At 33.7% G+C, this 18292-nt stretch overlaps 1 protein-coding gene across 1 annotated transcript in view; it reads left to right on the forward strand.

Moving 5' to 3' along the window:
* Window positions 1–15068, forward strand: part of LOC149808543 (putative methyltransferase-like protein 24) — a 56365-nt gene extending 41297 nt beyond the window's left edge. The window contains exons 2-7 of the mRNA XM_089950843.1: window positions 2552–2802; window positions 7998–8134; window positions 9871–9999; window positions 11066–11140; window positions 13760–13904; window positions 14428–15068. Of these exons, the coding sequence (XP_089806969.1) occupies window positions 2683–2802; window positions 7998–8134; window positions 9871–9999; window positions 11066–11140; window positions 13760–13904; window positions 14428–14706 (885 nt within the window). The 5' untranslated portion in view covers window positions 2552–2682 and the 3' untranslated portion in view covers window positions 14707–15068. The remainder of the gene's footprint in view (window positions 1–2551; window positions 2803–7997; window positions 8135–9870; window positions 10000–11065; window positions 11141–13759; window positions 13905–14427) is intronic.
* Window positions 15069–18292: the final 3224 nt, after the last annotated feature.

An 18292-nucleotide genomic window follows, 5' to 3' on the forward strand; every position in this document is an offset into this window, starting at 1 on the left:
TCGACAACAAAATAGTTTATTATATACTGCTTGGCATGATGCAATTCTCTTTTTATTAAAAAAATTTTAAAAAAAATAATTTACAAAAAAATATAAAAAAATAATAAAAGATCATTGGAACCAAATGCAACATCGCCTGGAGGATAATTGGGTATATACATGTACAACGTGCGGCAGTAAACAAATACCAGTGATTTGCGATCAGACAATGAGTCCACAGGTTGGACTGGTATTCACAAATGGGTTGCTCCGTAAGCTGTTCAGAAGCATTCTAGATTGTAAAACATGCAGTTTACAATGCTGCTGTCCTACGCTTGCAGATGATCTTCCTGAAGTCTAAGATATTTGTTATAATTGCCGAAAGGTGACTAAAATGGCGCAACAAAATAAATGCACAACAATCATATACTGATGTATTTGGAAAGAGGAGAGATTCAAACCACATGTTGTCTCTGCTACTGGTGACACATTCATAAAAGAAACGATCCAGCAACTCACTTTGGGTGATTACAAGTAAATCACGTCATTCTTCCGATTGCACAAATAACGCCCGAAGAAAAGGCCAGAAAACTGCACAATTTAAATCTCTGGGAACTAAAAAAAATCAACATTTTGCTGCAGAAAACATCCGCGAATCCAAGAACGAAATAACCTGGCTATGTGCAAGCCTACGAATGCGCTGATAAGAATAGCAGCCGAGACAGAGCGACTGAAACTCCTCTTTCTCGGAAAACACTTTACCGTCCCAAATCGTGCAATATGCAACGGATTCGAAGGCAAACGTGGAGCTCCGAAAGGATATTGGTGAGTTCCAGCTGCTGAAATTATTCGGGCTTACCCCTGAAACACCCCTGGATGAAACTCAACTTAACAGGCTCCTTATTATTTCTTTGGACTTCATTGTTTTGATATCGAGAATATATTTTTATTTGCGTTAAGCGCAACACTAATCTACTGATTGCATCTCAAACAACATGTTCTAGTTTTCTTCATTTGCTCTAATGGAAGAATCCAACATGAGGCACCTGATGTTGTATTCCTTTCTAAATTGATAATGCAGGGAAATTCCCATATTACAGAAATTCGCATCGTGAATAATCCCTGTTCATAAACACATTTACAACATGATGTATTTGTTTTATGTGTGCGTTTCCAGATATAGTATAAATATTTATCAGTTTGTATTAGTCAGTTCATTATGATTGTATTAATCCGTTCGATATGATTGTATTATTCCTTTCGATATGATTGCATTAGTCCGTTCGATATGATTTTATTAGTCCGTTCGATATGATTGTATTAGTCCGTTCGATATGATTGAATTAGTCCGTTCGATATGACTGTATTAGTCCGTCCGTTCGATATGATTGTATTAGTCCGTCCGTTCGATATGATTGTATTAGTCCGTTCGATATGATTGTATTAATCCGTTCGATATGATTGTATTAGTCCGTTCGATATGATTGTATTAGTCCGTTCGATATGATTGCATTAGTCCGTTCGATATGATTGCATTAGTCCGTTCAGGTTTTATTAACTGTATAATCATTGAAGTCAATCTTTGTATTTATATTTTCAGTTATTTTGGTCTTGTTTGTCAGATATGTATCAGACAATTTCCTTGCTGATAAACAAGTGAATGAATGAATGAATGAATGAATGAATGTGAAACTGCAAAGCACTGATAATCTTTCTTTTTTTCAAGGCCAAATACATCTGTGTCAAACTTACCATTTTTGGTGTTGTCATAAAAAAGATATAGATTTTTACAAAAAAATATATATTTTGAAAGCAAGTTGACGGTACCTTAAGTTTATAATTAATGTTAAAAGAGGTTAAAATGGTTGTAAATAAATACGTCATAATTTTGAAAATGTCAACACAGGCAAATTTAATAATTTCATTTATTAATTGTATTAAAAGTAAACTTTCTTTAAAACAACGCGAGTGTGTTTGTGTGTGTGTGTGTGTGTGTGTGTGTAGAAAAGATACTTCTTTCCATCAAATGTTGCTTCAGCATTTACAGTCCCTGTAAAATGGGATTTACTTTATTTATATCTCGATCGCTCCGGTGGCCTAGTGGCATGGCATGGTGGAAAATCTGATATTTTTACGTGTGCAATTATAAGATATATTTTTTTAGTGAAAATAATGGAATGAAAACAAATATGAATATTATTTCGCTATTAAGTCTCTATATTATACACTTAAATATACAATTATATGATATATACTAGAATAACCCACTAAATGAATACAGGAATATTTTACATTCAAAATTAGCGTATCATTACGTCCTTATCAATATACAATCAATGTGGTCATGAAAAAAAAAACACATTTATTATCTGTTTTATTAAAATGTTCAATTTATTTTGACTCCACGGTCCTCCTTTGTGTCGCCATCAAATTTGCGAATAGGCAATTTGCCTATAAATTACCTTTCTTCATAATCCATAGCTTGAAATGTGTTTTACAGATTTTGCTCGTGTGTTTACTGTTCATTATATTTCCATATCCACTTTATTTTGAAATTTTTGCATTTTTCCAGATTGCAGTGTCACTTTAAGGAAGGTGATTAAGTTGAATACACATGACTGTGCTCGATGTTGTTCACTGCTTAATATCAGTGGATGCTGCAGGAAGGTGGAGAATATAACGCATTTAACCAGCTAAAAGACCATGATGCACTCAGCTTGGAAGCCATCAAAAAGTTACATTTTGGTCTGCGGCCTTTTTGCAATGTCTCTGGTTGGAATTTTGCTCACTTTGAAGGGGACACGCGAAACAATCATCGAAATGGTATGTGACATTTTTCATGGCATATTCCTCAATATTGTCTTACACAAGACAAAACAACTGCTGCCATCGCAAATAAATCCGGCTGGTTAATAAAATATAAAAAAAAACAGTGAGTCTACATAGAGTAAATCTTTCCATTGCACAGAGTATATAGAAACCACACTCACACACACACACACAAAACACATGTGACAATATTAGGTTCATCAAGTTTTTTGGTTAAGAGCGAAAATAAGTCGTCTTTTTACATCAAAACCAATTTTAGTCAAACAATACTATGTTTGTCTTTACAAATATTTACTAGTAGAAACTGTTTATTCATTTCTAAAGCAAAATGTTTTACGATATTGATTCTGAAAGTTTAGGGCCTTGATGCGTTTGAGCCTGAGGTATTTATATGCGTACGTGAGTAATAATCATTTTCCATGACTCAGGGTAAATAATTTTCTGAAAGTCAGTGAAGGATTTTAACTCGTGGAACAATTCTGTGGAACATCATTCTTTTTATATTGTTACTTTTTATCATGATATATTTAGTAATGTCCTCGTTGGTATCAAATGCGTAATTAGTCGTATATAAAAATGCTTCTTAAACATCGAGTAGCAAAGATCCCTGTCTGTGTATATGTTTGTAGTCCTTTATGTGTTTCCACTTTTCCTTTTGATGAAACTGTACAGGTAAAATGAAAATAATGCAACAAAAGCCTTGTTTCTTGCTTGCAACATGTTATCAACTAAAGATTATAGTTGCATCTTTACAGGAAAACGATTTCTTTGTGACAAATATAGATCATTACATGTCCGTAACGTTTTCAAAACAGATATTGTACGATTACTAATTATTTCCTCTTGACAATTTTGTATATCTTAAATCAGAAATAGTTTTACCATTATGTATTAACATAACGTAATATCATTTTGCACTGGCCAAACCTATTGCCTTAAACCAGCATTTTCGTTTTTATTTCCTAAACAAAAATTCGAAAAAGTGTCCAGGGCCTGTATTCACTTTTATTTCCGCTATTTGATTCTGGTAAATAAAATTAAAAATTAAAGTTATATTACACTGCTAAGAATTTAAACATTGTTAAACAGTGTCATGAACTTCTAAATGTGCATATTATTCCTCTTACACCTTTCACCTTCAATTAAAGACACTAACTTAAAAATATACTTGCCTGTTAGTTTTCCTATTACATTATATGCAATTATATGAAAATATGAAATTGACACTCTCGTACCAGCGGTATGTTTTTGCATTTTATGTACCTTTTTTATTTGACTTGTAGGATTAACTTCGTCATTCCTGTTTAAATATTCACAAATCCACTGACTGTCTGTGACAACATTACCATAGTAATATTGTATAGTGTTACTAATAGTGTTTTGTTTATTTAATTTTGGACTTAACCTTGTCCAAAGTCAAGTTCACTGTTTACCTGACAACGGACATTGATGTTGGCTTTAAATGTGTAAATAAATAATGCATAGTTAATAATTCTCAAGGTGTGTGGATTAATTGTTAGAATTATTATCAATAAAGGTTGACGTGTATTTGGGTCTGAATCGAGGATATTGGAACTTCCCATTGAAGAATCAATTGCACTTGATGTTTCCCATGTTTTTATTATAACTATTGTTACTTTTTCTTTTATCTATTTACATCTTAGAATTTTCTATAAATGAACATTGGACCTACATCCTAGCTATACTATTCTTAGAATTTTATATAATCTTGTTTTCTTGAAAAACTATTAGTTTTTGCGGCAACATCAGAAGAGTATGTGTGTGTTTAGAACTTTTAACGTAGCTTTACAAGTTTTTCAGTCATATCGCTATGATGTCTGCAGTGTGGCAGTTTTTAGTGATGACTAGCACTGCAGCATCATATCGCAGACATGTAGCATCATGTCCCACCCAGTTACATTATCCTGACGCCAGGCCGACCAGTTTTATAACTCTTTGGTATGATTCGAGTTCTAACCCACTACCTTCCGCATCCGAGGCGGACGCTCTAACCACTAGGCCACCAGTAAGTCATAACATCAGAAGCAAAGTTATTTGTATTGATGTATTCAGTTTAAGATCTGCGTCGATTTACTTATTGAAACAATTATTCTATGGAATTAGAAAGTGCTCAGTAGTTTCCTTGGACAGAAACATTAATTTGGAATTATACTGACTTAAGGCGAGGGCATCTCGGATTTTATTATTGTCATTAATAGGAAGACTGTTAGCACATCATCACACAACAGGTCACTGGTACATTAGTACATTCAATTAATTACCTTCAACACCTTCAGCAATGGATCTTATTTCGAACACTGCTCGAGATTGATTAGAAAGGTATTCATTATGACTGGCGATAAAACCCTTTGGATAATTCGGGATTAAATTTGCAATACCAAGTTCATTTTAAAGTTTCACTCTGTAATCTTGGGAAATAAATTATTTATTTGAATTTTTCAAACTTGTCGGTGTTTGCTCTTTTTGTTACTGAGTTTCCGACCAAATTCGTCAAAACGTTTTATCCTTAAGATTACTATTAGTAATTTTTATTACATACGTAAGATTCTTTTTATAGATCCTATGTTATTTAACGCTCTTAATATTCCTAAACTGACTCTAGTCACGTAGATTAAATCTTACTAAACATTATCACTACAATTTACAACCATGAATAAAAATATGCTGTTATCTCGTGTTCAGTTGAAGTAAAAAAAAGAACTAATCAGCTCTATAATAAAATACATCTAAAATGTTTTATATGGAAATCTTGATACAACGCATATCACTTTTATATTTCTAATATGTGGTTTCGGTTAACTAGACCGAGAACTAGGTTTGGCTGAGATCTTGATTTGGTTAATCGAGATTTTATATTAGTAAATCGAATTCTCGGATTAGTAAACGGACAGACAGCTCTGATTGGTAAACTGAGACCTAGGATTTGTAAACCCAGATCTTTGATTAAAAACATTTTACTTCTCCCTTGTTAGGTATATCTAAAAAAAATTTTGGTGTTAATTGCCAATAATTAAATTATCACAGTTATGAGTGAAACGTGAGAGGAACTTGCAGTATTATGAAGTGAATCCAGTATAATCCTGAAAAGTTCAATTAAAGTTTAAAAATAATTTCAATGAAATTTTTAAACCGGAAGTGTCATTTAGTAAATAATATATTAAATAAGTAACTTTGTACATTGTGGATTTTAACTTTGTAATGAAGTCATCATTTTAGTAAACACATTATAACTGCAAGATAAGCATATGTCCTTTTCATCAAAGAAAATATATTGGTGAGATGGGTTGAGGTCATTGCATCCCCCCCCCCCTTTGGAAAATTCAGCTGACCATATTCATGATTATTTGGCTGCTCAAAATTCATTCAAGGACATGATGTTGTTCACGGGTCGCATTGACCTAAAATGAATACGGTATGTTCTGCATTGCGTCTTGGTGTTTTATAAAAGGGATAATTTATTGAAAGTTAGATATTCCTGGCATTAGTATCAACCTTAGAGTCGTTATATGGCTGTGAGAAGGTTATTTTAAATTATTTCTATTATTCATTGAATTACAAAGTTATCAGACTTTCAGGTTTAGAAGCTGCATGGGAATTACTATGTATTCATTTAAATACATTTTGAATTATAGTATTGTGATACATTAAGGTTAATGACACAACAGAACAATAGATTTAACTTCAGTCTGATTACCACCGGAATTCATGTGGAATAATTTATACTTTTGGACTAGTAATAGAACGTTTAGGACTATTTAGGATTTTGTTATTTTTAATTTTTCATTTTCTCGTTTAGGAAAATAAATTATTTGTTAAATTTTACAAAAGTTGTTGGTTTTTCACTCTTTTCTGTTGCCTAGTTAGGACCACAGAGTCGGAACACCCTTCAAGGCGTCTGTGTGGCTTCCAAAAGGTCGTTTTAGGAGTAAATATCAAGAGTACAATAAGATTGAAAATTAGCCCGAGGCTAGAAACATTGCCTTTTTCATCTAGGTGGCAGGTATACGTTAGGCACAGCAGGGTTATTGTTTTAACCAATGCATATTGACAATGGATAGTTTTTACCTTTTCCCTTAGCGAGCGTTATAAATGTGATCAACCAACCCGTATATAATTTTGTAATTTTATAATGCATGATATCAAGGACAATGTCGTTCACATGCTGACCTTGGTTGCTAAAGTCAAAACTGTTAAATAATATACATTATTCATATCAGATTAAAAGGTATATACATATAATTTTGCATTCGCGTCTCCTTCACACAAAATGTTTACAAGAGCATTGGGACAAGGTTTCTCAGCAAAAATAAAACTACGTAACCGCTCAATTTTCCAATATTTTTTCTCCGGTTTTCCCAAAATTTAAAGTAATAAACTCACATAACTTGCAGTTAAAAATATACATTTATTTCGTATGTCATTGATGACATATAGGAGTGGTGAGATTTAAAATGCAGCGAATGGACTTGCCCGGTTCGTTCAAAATATCCAATATATGACCTTCCATCGTACTGAATCTCATTGCCTTAATAGTAGGAACAATATGTTATTTATAGAGCTAAATAGGAAATTGTACCCTTTAAGTATCATGTTGTGTTAAAAAAAACTAGTTGACGTATTGACACATCATGAGTGATAGGATCCTATAAAAAGGTAGACTTGGCCACTTTTAAGATTTTGTATTTTCCTCCTAGAAAGTTTTATGATATAATTTATTATAAATAACAAATAAGCTCATTATTCAGTTTTTGCTATCTTCAATTAGTATTGTCTGGGGAAAAAATATTTAGTTGAAATATGGAACTCTTACACGTGTATATATGTCATTGAAAAGACATGGAAATAGTTTAATGATATTTTATGCAACGAGCTGCTCGCATTTCATTTTTTCAACTGAGATTACAGTTGCCCAATAGCTTTCCGAACTTCTGTTATTCAATTATGTTCCTTTATTTACTTCCTAAGTCATACGTTGCAGAATGTGAACTGAATTTCATAAAAAGACTTTGTAACTTCCAGCGATCTATTATGTCCATCTTACCTCCAAATTCTGCCATAATTGTCCAACAAGGTTAATATTTTCGTAAACTTGTGAACGTAATACAGTTTATATGGAAAACATTTACATACTGAAATATCGGGCGAATTATTTTCTTTCTTCTGAAAAGGTTTCAAAGGAAGAACACATGACAGTGGGATTTGTAGATCGTAGCTTCGATATGATAGGTAAAATGACAGGAAAGATTCCATCAGATGCTGAACTGCATAACCTGACGGATAACGAAGTGAAGGATTTTTACTGGAGGTAAGGCTGATTACAAATAGCAAAGTTTATACATATATGTGAACTTCAGGACTGACAGCACTAATTTAACTCCAGTAGTGACCCTATGGAAACACCTTGATATTAAACATTCAATACTTTAACGTTCTAATTGTGCGTGAACAAAACCTATATCACTCAGTAGAGACCTATCCATGATGTAAGCTTTTTCTTTGTGCAGAAAACCTTAAGAACCAATGCATTTTTTAAAATATACTTGTATGAAAGGTGTATCCAATTCTGCATCGTCAAGATCTACTTTTATCTTCAGTTTAAATCGTACAATACTCAAATCGTTAAAAGGGCTGAACTTGCAACAGAATAATTTATGTATTGCTTCATTTATAAATAGAATAAACTCTCAAGGAATAATTTAAATAACAGTTACTTTTCTCTATCAATCCGGCAACGACCATGTAAACCATGACATTATAATTTTGATCTAATTTGTTGTCTAGCCTAGTTCCATTTTTTTCATATAATTAGTATCGTGAGTCATTTCTGGGGTTGTAAACTAAGTAACATAAAAAAAAGCAAAACGAACAAGTTCTGTAAAACTTAACCAATAATTAAATTATCACAGTTATGAATGAAACGTGAGAGGAACTTGCAGTATTATGAAGTGAATCCAGTATAATCCTGAAAAGTTCCATTAAAGTTTTAAAAAATTGATAATTTCTGTGAAATTTTAAAACCGGAAATGTACTGGTATGTCAAGAATCGTGGCTTTGTCCAAAACTCCTTTGAACAATCCAAACAAATGTGGTTTTTAATCTCAAATAATACCTAAGTACAACATAAAAGAATTCTGCTTACTTGATGTTAAAAGAGGAATAAAAGAAAAAAGAATGACTCAAAAAAGAATGAATGTGATCGCTCAGTTCTCTCTTTATCTACACGTTCTAAATTGCAATACGACTATATGTCGCAATATACCCCACGTGACATCTTTCTACTCAATATCTATTCATGTGATTAAACCCTTCCAGAAGAAAATAATTTAATCCTTCTTCTGTGAAATGGGAAAAAAAACGAATCTTATAAATATATTAACTAAATATTCTATTATATGTAACTATCAATATGTACGTAAGCATCTATTTATAGATCCTGTGCAATTTTAAATTCGTTAATATCTTAAAATAGAACCGATGCACATACGAAATCTAGCTTGATAATCACCAAAACTTACAGCCATTAATACAGATCACAAAACATTAGACAAAATCATGTACCAGGAGTTATAAAATAAAGATATACATGGCCGCTGCACTACTCGAGGCATTAGCTTGGGTAAAGAACACTGTATAATTTCGCCATATTATGACTATTTTAATAACCAGCAGGCTTTTCTCAGAAGAATAACAAACCATCAGCAGGAGGCGGTACTGCTTCGAATCGCTGCCTCCGTATGTTATTATAGAAAAATCTTTAGGTTACACTTTCACTATACTGAGACAGGACGTAATCAGCAAAAGTGAGCCTGTACGAATATACAAAAAGTTTTAGTAAATATTACACTGTTGTTTATGTTATCTGAACTGTTTCCTGTAGTGAACTTTATTTTAACTATCTGTCCTGACAATCGTATAATCGGCGCATCTACTGCGTCGCTGTACAACGTTAAAATTTCTTTGAATACATGTCATCGTCGTCTACATCAACTCTTAAGAAATACAATATTAACTTTTATCGTTTATGGTTATTTCTTTTTCCAGTTATATTAATACTGTTCAGGTGTTATGTCAGAGAATAGTACGAGTAGGAAAGATAGAGGACGGAGGTAAGGAGGTGTGTGCTGACGAGCCATTCCTACCCAGACCACCCTGCCTGGTGTACTCATTTGGGTAGGTGTCACAATTCATTGTTTAATTCGTAATCAAGCCGCTACAGTGGACTAATGCATAATGAAATTCCGTCTTTAGAATGCAGTATTTAACACAATATGTTAACGACACGACATTTATATTTGCAAATATATATACTCCAATCTTCGGGTATCAATGTAACCTATACCTAGAAAGCAGAATGCTTTTATTGTGACATGAAGTTAAGAAACGTAATCGGATGGCCCTTTAAGGATTTTTAACAATCCTCTTGTAAGGTGACGAAAACAACCTGATTTACAATTATAAAAGTCGCCATGGTTTGATAGTGAACAGGAAATTTCATTCAGTCATTTGGAATTGCATTTTCTAAACCTTTTACATGTCAGCAGTTGAAAAACATAAATTTATGTTGATTTCCCATCATCACAGAACGTAATATATATATATATATATATATATATCAAGTGATACAAGTTTAATTTTACATGTGAACCTGATTAAATACCTGTCTCAATTCCTAAATACAGAACTGCCTGAGTCGGTAGAGAATAAATATCGTAATCCAACAGTCGCAAATTATTTACATACCCATGCCAGGCTGGGTATGCTTTCTCTCTTTGGTCCTTGTGAAAGGCACTTAGCTGCCAATTCCTTGGCATGATATTGGGAATAACGTGTTAAAAGTTCCCTTAAAACCAATATACACAATCCAACTTACTCTAAAGGCTATGCTTATTAGGTTTTGTAGATATAAATCATAAAACAGCGTCTGTGTTTTTTTGTGTTTGCAAGAACAAATAATAATAATTCGTGGCATCATTTTAAAGACATGTATCTTTCGGTTTTGATGACTGGGATACTCCTAATAAGGTAATCGTATCTCTATGATGTTCCGCACCGACGCGAGAAGCTATTGCAAGATGCAACAGGCGATAAACGGAAGACACGGACGGTTCTAATGACTCTTGGGATGCTAGTTCTTTTTTGAGTGACCATATATAACATTCCCTAGCTGGTAAAATGGGTTCGTCACTCTTCCAGCTTGTAGCTGATCTTGCTATTATTATACTGATTTTCCTTTCAGTATCAATTTTCACTGGGATTTCGACGAAGATGCAGCGAGAATGTTTGGATGCGAGGTTTTTAGTTTTGATCCGAGGTGGGTTATGTGTAAAATTATGTGTCTTTTTCCACGGTAAGAAATGTGATGCTTTATCCGCAACTTTTTCTTGTAAGTGTTTCTCAGTTTCCCTTGAATAGTGACGTCATTATTAAAACGGCTGCGAGTGTACAACAAACAGGACGATTGTTGTTATTGTTGTTATCCTTTTGTCTTATTTAAAGCACATCTATAAAACAGGAAAAAAGAACTAATTATATACAATAAATGGACAGGGTTGTTGTTTCGTAATATATGACTTTCACGTTCTCTGAACGTATGCGAAGGATTCTTCTTGGGACTCACGAACTTGCGAATTTTCACATGAAGGGTAAACCTATCAGCTGCTGGTGAGGTCACAAATAAAATGTTAGGAAAGAACAATCACATTTTACAATGTTTTAAAGTTATTTTTGAAACATTGACACAATTTACTTCGTGCAGAAAATGTAATGACAGACGCTGGTGTACAATTTATCACAGACGAAACAAGTTTTGATTTACCTGTGTAAAACTTAACACTCCAGCAACGTAAAACCCAACACATTTGGTAGATTATATAAAATAAAGACTTGTTTCAATGTCTCTAAGAACACAAATTACTCAGAAGAATATTTTGTCACCTATTGTTGAAGAGGCGTATTTAGTGTCCGTCTGAAGGTCACTTCTTAGTAAGGAATTGGTTTATTGCTCTGTGAAACAAAGCACTCAATAAACCCGTATTCCAAAAGAAAGTAACATATGTTCATTGTCGTAATTTACACGTGGCAACTGTATTTCTCTTCCTGGTGTCACCAACACTTCAATTATTAATTGCGAAATGAAGTGTCGTTTTGTGAATAAAGAAAGTTTTCTGTTAGATTTTATAATCTTACATTCTTTTAATTATCATTTATTTATCTTGTTTATTATTGTTCCTTATTGAAATCATATATTTCATAATCCTGTTACTTGTCTCCATTTTCGTACACTCATTTATTGTTTCGTCGTATGTTTATTGATCATTTTATTCAATAATGCCATGTCTAGTCTTTAACGTGCCCACTTATTTGTATATTTATGGTTCTTTTCGTCCGTTTGGTTGCACATTTGTTATAATATGAAGACCTACTAGTAAAGGCTAATATTTATTACAAACAATCGTCAGAAAATCTTAAAGCACAAAGTTGTTAATAAGTTGAAATGCCATCTCGAACACATTGCTGACGATTATTTGATTTGTTTCATATGACAATTATGATCATGATGGTAGAGGATCTCAAACGATGTTTTCAGCAATTTTACACATGATTATCTCTCCCTCTCTCTCTGTGAAGATCATAATTTTAATATCATTTATTTTGACTTGATTGATTATTAATGATTAGAAGGTATGTTTAAAAATTGAAATAATATTGACAATAACGAAAAACAATTCTTTGCAACTTTGCTGTACGAAAAGTCCTATCATTGATATAATGAGTGGTCGATAATTATTTCAATAGATTTTCATTCGATATAATTAACATAAAAAGAAAACTCGTTTATCTCAGATCGTTAAAACTATGTACATGCAAGCAAAACGAAATCTATATGTTTTTCTTTGCTCAAGTAAATGTCAATTAATGAACATTTCGATGCACTTTTAGCATCATTGTACCTTTTGTTTGTAAGTATATTTGCTAAAAATTAACATTCCTATAAAACATATTATTCATTTCTCTCGTTTCCTCGATGGAGTTCACTAGAACAAATCCCACTTAAATGCAGTATACTGTCTTTTCATGTTTTCTCAGACAAAATAATTGCTCAGGGTAGACAACAATGTGAAAGTTCTCTATTCGTGCATTATAAACAAAATATATTTTAGCATCTTCTGTCTTATCATAGTGTAGTGCATCCCAAAAACAAGCACATTTTTTTATGTCAATGCTATTTCATTGTGGAAAATTACATACTTAATATATTTTCCACTGAATGAAGACGTTGATATTTTTTAAAATAGCTAGTCAACATGATATCTTCTTATCTCTGTTACTGACTCTCCCTTCTCTGTCTTTCTCTACTTCTGTCTGTCTGTTTGTATGTCTCTATTTCTGCATGTCTTTGTCTCTGATATATATATATATATATATATATATATATATATATATATATATATATATATATATACATTCTGAAGGTATTACGTACATACCTATATATTGAATATAAACATTCTTTTGTATGCCATTCTTTCCTTCTATTCATTGTGTGGCCATCCTTTCTTTCTTTTCATTGTGTGGCCATTCTTTATTTTTATTCATTGTGTGGCCATTCTTTATTTTTATTCATTGTGTGGCCATTCTTTCTTTCTATTCATTGTGTGGCCAGTTTTGCATGACGGTCAGACATTTAAAAATGACTCATTTTAAATTTCAGTCTATGTTAAAGTAGTTATAATTTCATCAACCAGTACTCGTTAAAGTTTGTTTTATTTATCATTGACACTTCGTCAGTAAGACACATACTATAGTCCCAGAAGGTATTAGAAGATGAATCAATACCGGTGGATGCATTTCCTATTGACAAAGTTGTATGCGTACTTTGATATTTTATATTTTAATTTCTTTGAGTATTCCTATATTTCCTTCATTTTAGCATGCGTGACAAAGGTGAGACCTACAAGTATACTAATGATATCACATTCCACATGGTCGGCCTTGGTGCGAAAAACGAAGTCTTACAAAATCAGTGGAAAATGAAAATTTTGGAACAAATACGAAATGATCTGAATCACACAGAGGTATGTCAATATTCTCTAATGCAATCAATCAGTCCTTTAATATAATGGATACCATTATAAAATAGATCATTTCAAAATATGTTCAAATACTAATCACATTGAATGATAATTTAAATAAAATTATTTTCATTGCACAAGTGGAATTTTCTTTTTAAATTGATAATTCGCAAAGCACACAGTTACTAGACATGACAGAGAAAATCACAGAAATAAAGAACGCATTTGTTAATCAGTGCATTTCCTTTATTGAAATGCCGACCAATTTGTAAACATAAAACAACATTTGTTACCAAGATGTTTATAATCTGAATATGATAGTTTCTGGACGATTGATGCCTCCACTATTGTCGGGTTTAATCGATCCTAATGTTTGCACACTTTGTTAAAATCTTGTTATTTGGAAAAACCTTATATTTAGAAGATACCACAATGGTAATAATCATATTTGTAATTAGTTCTTAGGGATCTTTTAATTTTTCGGTTATTGTATTATTACGATTGCGTTTAATTGCTTTAATTTCAGAGAACAATACACATTTTGAAAATTGACATAGAAGGTTCCGAATGGACTACCATACCCCAGATGGTGCACTCCGGAACGCTACGCTCTGTTAAGCAAATGCAGATAGAATTGCACGGGAAGGGAACTACAGATAACTTGAAAGTGTTACGTATGTTGTACGAAGATGGTTTTAGGATTTTCATGAGGGATAGGAACCTGAATTGTAAATATTATAGTACACGATTTGTTAGACAAAGGACCAGTTGTATGGAGGTTTCCATGATCAGAGTTACTACGTAACATTGAATGTGGCTCCAATATAAAAAAAAACAAAAACAAATTTCGATTGATATGCTCTGGTATACTATTTGCACGATAATGTCCTGAAACTGAGAAATTATGCATCTCGCCTTCAAGAGTTCCGTATTTGATTAAGAAAAATCAGAGACAAACGGAATATATGATATGATGGAAGAAATTCAATCTCACGTTTCATTTATAACTTTGATAAATAATCTTTTCAATCCGTGGTTCGGTGCATGCATTACAGTTCAACATGACATCATATGGACTATAATAATAAAGAAGAAATTTATACCATTCTTCTTCTTTATATCTAATAGTCTTGATTGCTTTCGTTCATTTTTGTGGACCTTTTTCACAGTTTTGTTATCATAAAACAAGAACATTTGTTTGTGTTGCCTTGATGTTTTGTAAGCTTCATTAAAATATTTACAGTTGGCTTTAGATGCTTATTTCATTTTATCAATATTTCTTTTTCGGATATATTCCATGTATGCCCTCAACGGTTTATTTTGTCAAATTATTCCCAGGGCTTCAATAGCTATATGGGTACCCGATTTGTATTTCTACTCCTGTAAATATGATCAGAGCAGTTGTTACAAACTAAAAGATGAATACATTGTCAATATTACGATGCAAGCTAACTGTCCTGCCTGCCTTTAAGCATTAATTATTTTGAGAACCTATTCTACATTATTCCCACTAGAATGTTTTTTATAAACAAACATTTGTGAAGTTGGATCCCGTACATTGGCCTTCTGTTATAGAAACGACGTATTTAAGCATTATCTTGCTCATTTTCAATTACAAAAACATGAACTACTGTAAGGTTTAATATTTTACAATTGAATGGCTGTTATAAGAGATAGTATCCATCAATATAAATGTTCAATTGTGCGAATCAATTAATTTTGTGACAATATGTCTTACACAAGAAGATTTTAATTGAACTCTGGCATAAAAAGGTTTGAAAAATAGGGAAAATTACTCACGAATGCAGGGGATCTTCGCATAATTACTCATGACACAGTGTTCATGAGTGGCAAGACAGAAGCACATCACAGTGTTCATGACTGGCATGACAGAAGCACATCACAGTGTTCATGTCTGGCAAGACAGAAGCACATCATAGTGTTCATGACTGGCAAGACAGAAGCACATCACAGTGTTCATGACTGGCAAGACAGAAACACATCACAGCGCTCATTGTATATGTGCGTAATACTCAGTTTTACTAGGTGAAACAGCGAAAAATAGGTATCTAGTAACTTAATTGTAATGAAACTATACAATATTGTATGAAATAAGAATAAACTCTTTTGGAGCAATATTCAGGTACAAATGTATGAACAGGAAACACAGTAATGGTTTCAAGGACATGACAGGCACTATAGAAAAACTAGATCCAAGAACTTGGTATGGGCGATGAGTGCTGAACAGAAAATGTTTTGGTAACATGATTACACTGGTCAACAGTGAAATCATTACTGACTTGAAAAGGCCCTAATCTGTAGTATTTTGGTGTGCCGAACACGAATATAACCGTGAAAAATTTGTATTGGCTCTCGTTTTGAAGATATTCATATACCTCATTTTCTATGTTTCACTGTGTAAGTTTCTCCAGTAGGACTGCAGCAACATCCGGAATAATGATGTAACATTGCATAATACCATCATGCTCACATCATCCACAGTTGATTGCATCATTTTCTGATGCAATGCAATACTAATGCCATGCGGCTGCTGAAGTAAGTTGACGTCAGCAGTGTACTATACATGTGTAGGCCTATTATACTAATGCCAGACGGCTGCTGAAGCTGACGTAAGCAGTGTACTATATAAAGCCCAATCAGATAGGTTCAGCATTTAAAATATTTTAGACGTTGTGCGAGACAGTTCAAGCTACTGTTACATAAAACTTATTATTTTATCCATTTACGTACAATAAAGAACAGTAATGCCTCGAAAGTGTGTTAATACCGCGGATAATTTTTGCTATATTTGTGGGGAAGTGACATTTGCCAACCAGAAGAAAAGTATCAATTCTCAAGTGAAGAAGGCATATCATCTTTACTTCGGATGCAAGGTTGGTGACCAAGACAAGCCTTGGGCTCCGCATATATGCTGTGCTACATGTACAACACAGCTTTCACAGTGGTTGAATTGCAAAAGGTCATCAATGCCGTTTGCAGTCCCAATGGTGTGGAGAGAGCCAAGCAACCACCTAAATGACTGTTACTTCTGCTTGGTTCCTCCTCTTTCCGGCGGAATAACGAAGCGAAAGAAGTCGAGAATAGTCTACCCAAACATTCCGTCTGCATTGAGACCAGTTCCACATGGTGAGGGACTTCCTATTCCAGAACCTCCAGCAGAATATTCTCTTGATTCATCTGACGAAGACAAAGGTGAGTCGACCTGTTCTTCTCCTGGTCCATCAGCATGCAGTGATCCAGATTTTCACTGTGGTGCATCATCAACCCCACACAGAATAACACAGGAAGAACTAAATGACCTGATTCGTGATTTGGACTTATCAAAGAACAAGGCAGAATTGCTAGGATCAAGACTCCAACAATGGAATCTTCTAGAAGAAGATGTCACAATTACTGCATATCGAAAGTGCCACCAGCAATTGGAGCCTTTCTTCAGAAAGGAAAGTAATCTGATATTCTGTTCCGATATTGAGGGCCTCATGAATGCTTTAAAAATCACTCATGACCCACAAGAATGGAGACTATTTGTGGACTCTTCGAAACTGAGTCTCAAGGCTGTGCTTTTGCACAATGGAAACATTCTTCCATCTATTCCAGTAGCGTATGCTGTCCACATGAAAGAGACATACGATAACTTAAGGCAGCTACTGAATTCCATTGAGTATAACAAGTACAGCTGGCACCTCTGTGGTGATTTGAAGGTAGTTGCCCTTTTAATGGGACTGCAGCAAGGATATACAAAATACATGTGTTTCTTATGCGAGTGGGATAGCCGAGCAAGGGAAATGCACTACATGAGGAAGGAATGGACTCACAGGCAGAATGTAGCCATTGGAGAGAAGAATATCCAACACCCAGCTCTGGTTGAGGCTCAGAAAATCTTGCTACCACCCCTTCACATCAAACTAGGTTTGATGAAGAACTTCGTGAAAGCCATTGACCGGACTTTGCCAGCATTCCGATACCTGCATGAAAAATTCCCTCGACTCAGCGAAGCAAAGATTAAAGAGGGAGTTTTTGTGGGTCCTCAGATTCGAGAGCTTTTCAAAGATGACCGGTTCAACAACTTGCTGGAAGGTGACGCGAAACAAGCATGGAATGCTTTTCGCCTAGTTTCTACAAACTTCCTCGGAAATGTTAGGGCAGAAAACTATAAGGAACTAGTAGAAGACATGTTGATGAAGTATAAGAAACTTGGCTGCAATATGTCTCTAAAGATTCACTTCCTTCATTCCCATTTGGATTTCTTTCCTAGCAACTGTGGTATTGTTAGTGATGAACACGGCGAACGTTTTCATCAAGATATCGCAACAATGGAACAAAGATACCAGGGAAAATGGTCCACTACAATGCTGGCTGACTACTGCTGG

This window comes from Sinohyriopsis cumingii, chromosome 1 (genome assembly GCF_028554795.1).
Source record: "Sinohyriopsis cumingii isolate HCF-2022 chromosome 1, ASM2855479v2, whole genome shotgun sequence".
In the NCBI taxonomy this organism is placed as follows: Eukaryota; Metazoa; Mollusca; class Bivalvia; order Unionida; family Unionidae; genus Sinohyriopsis; species Sinohyriopsis cumingii.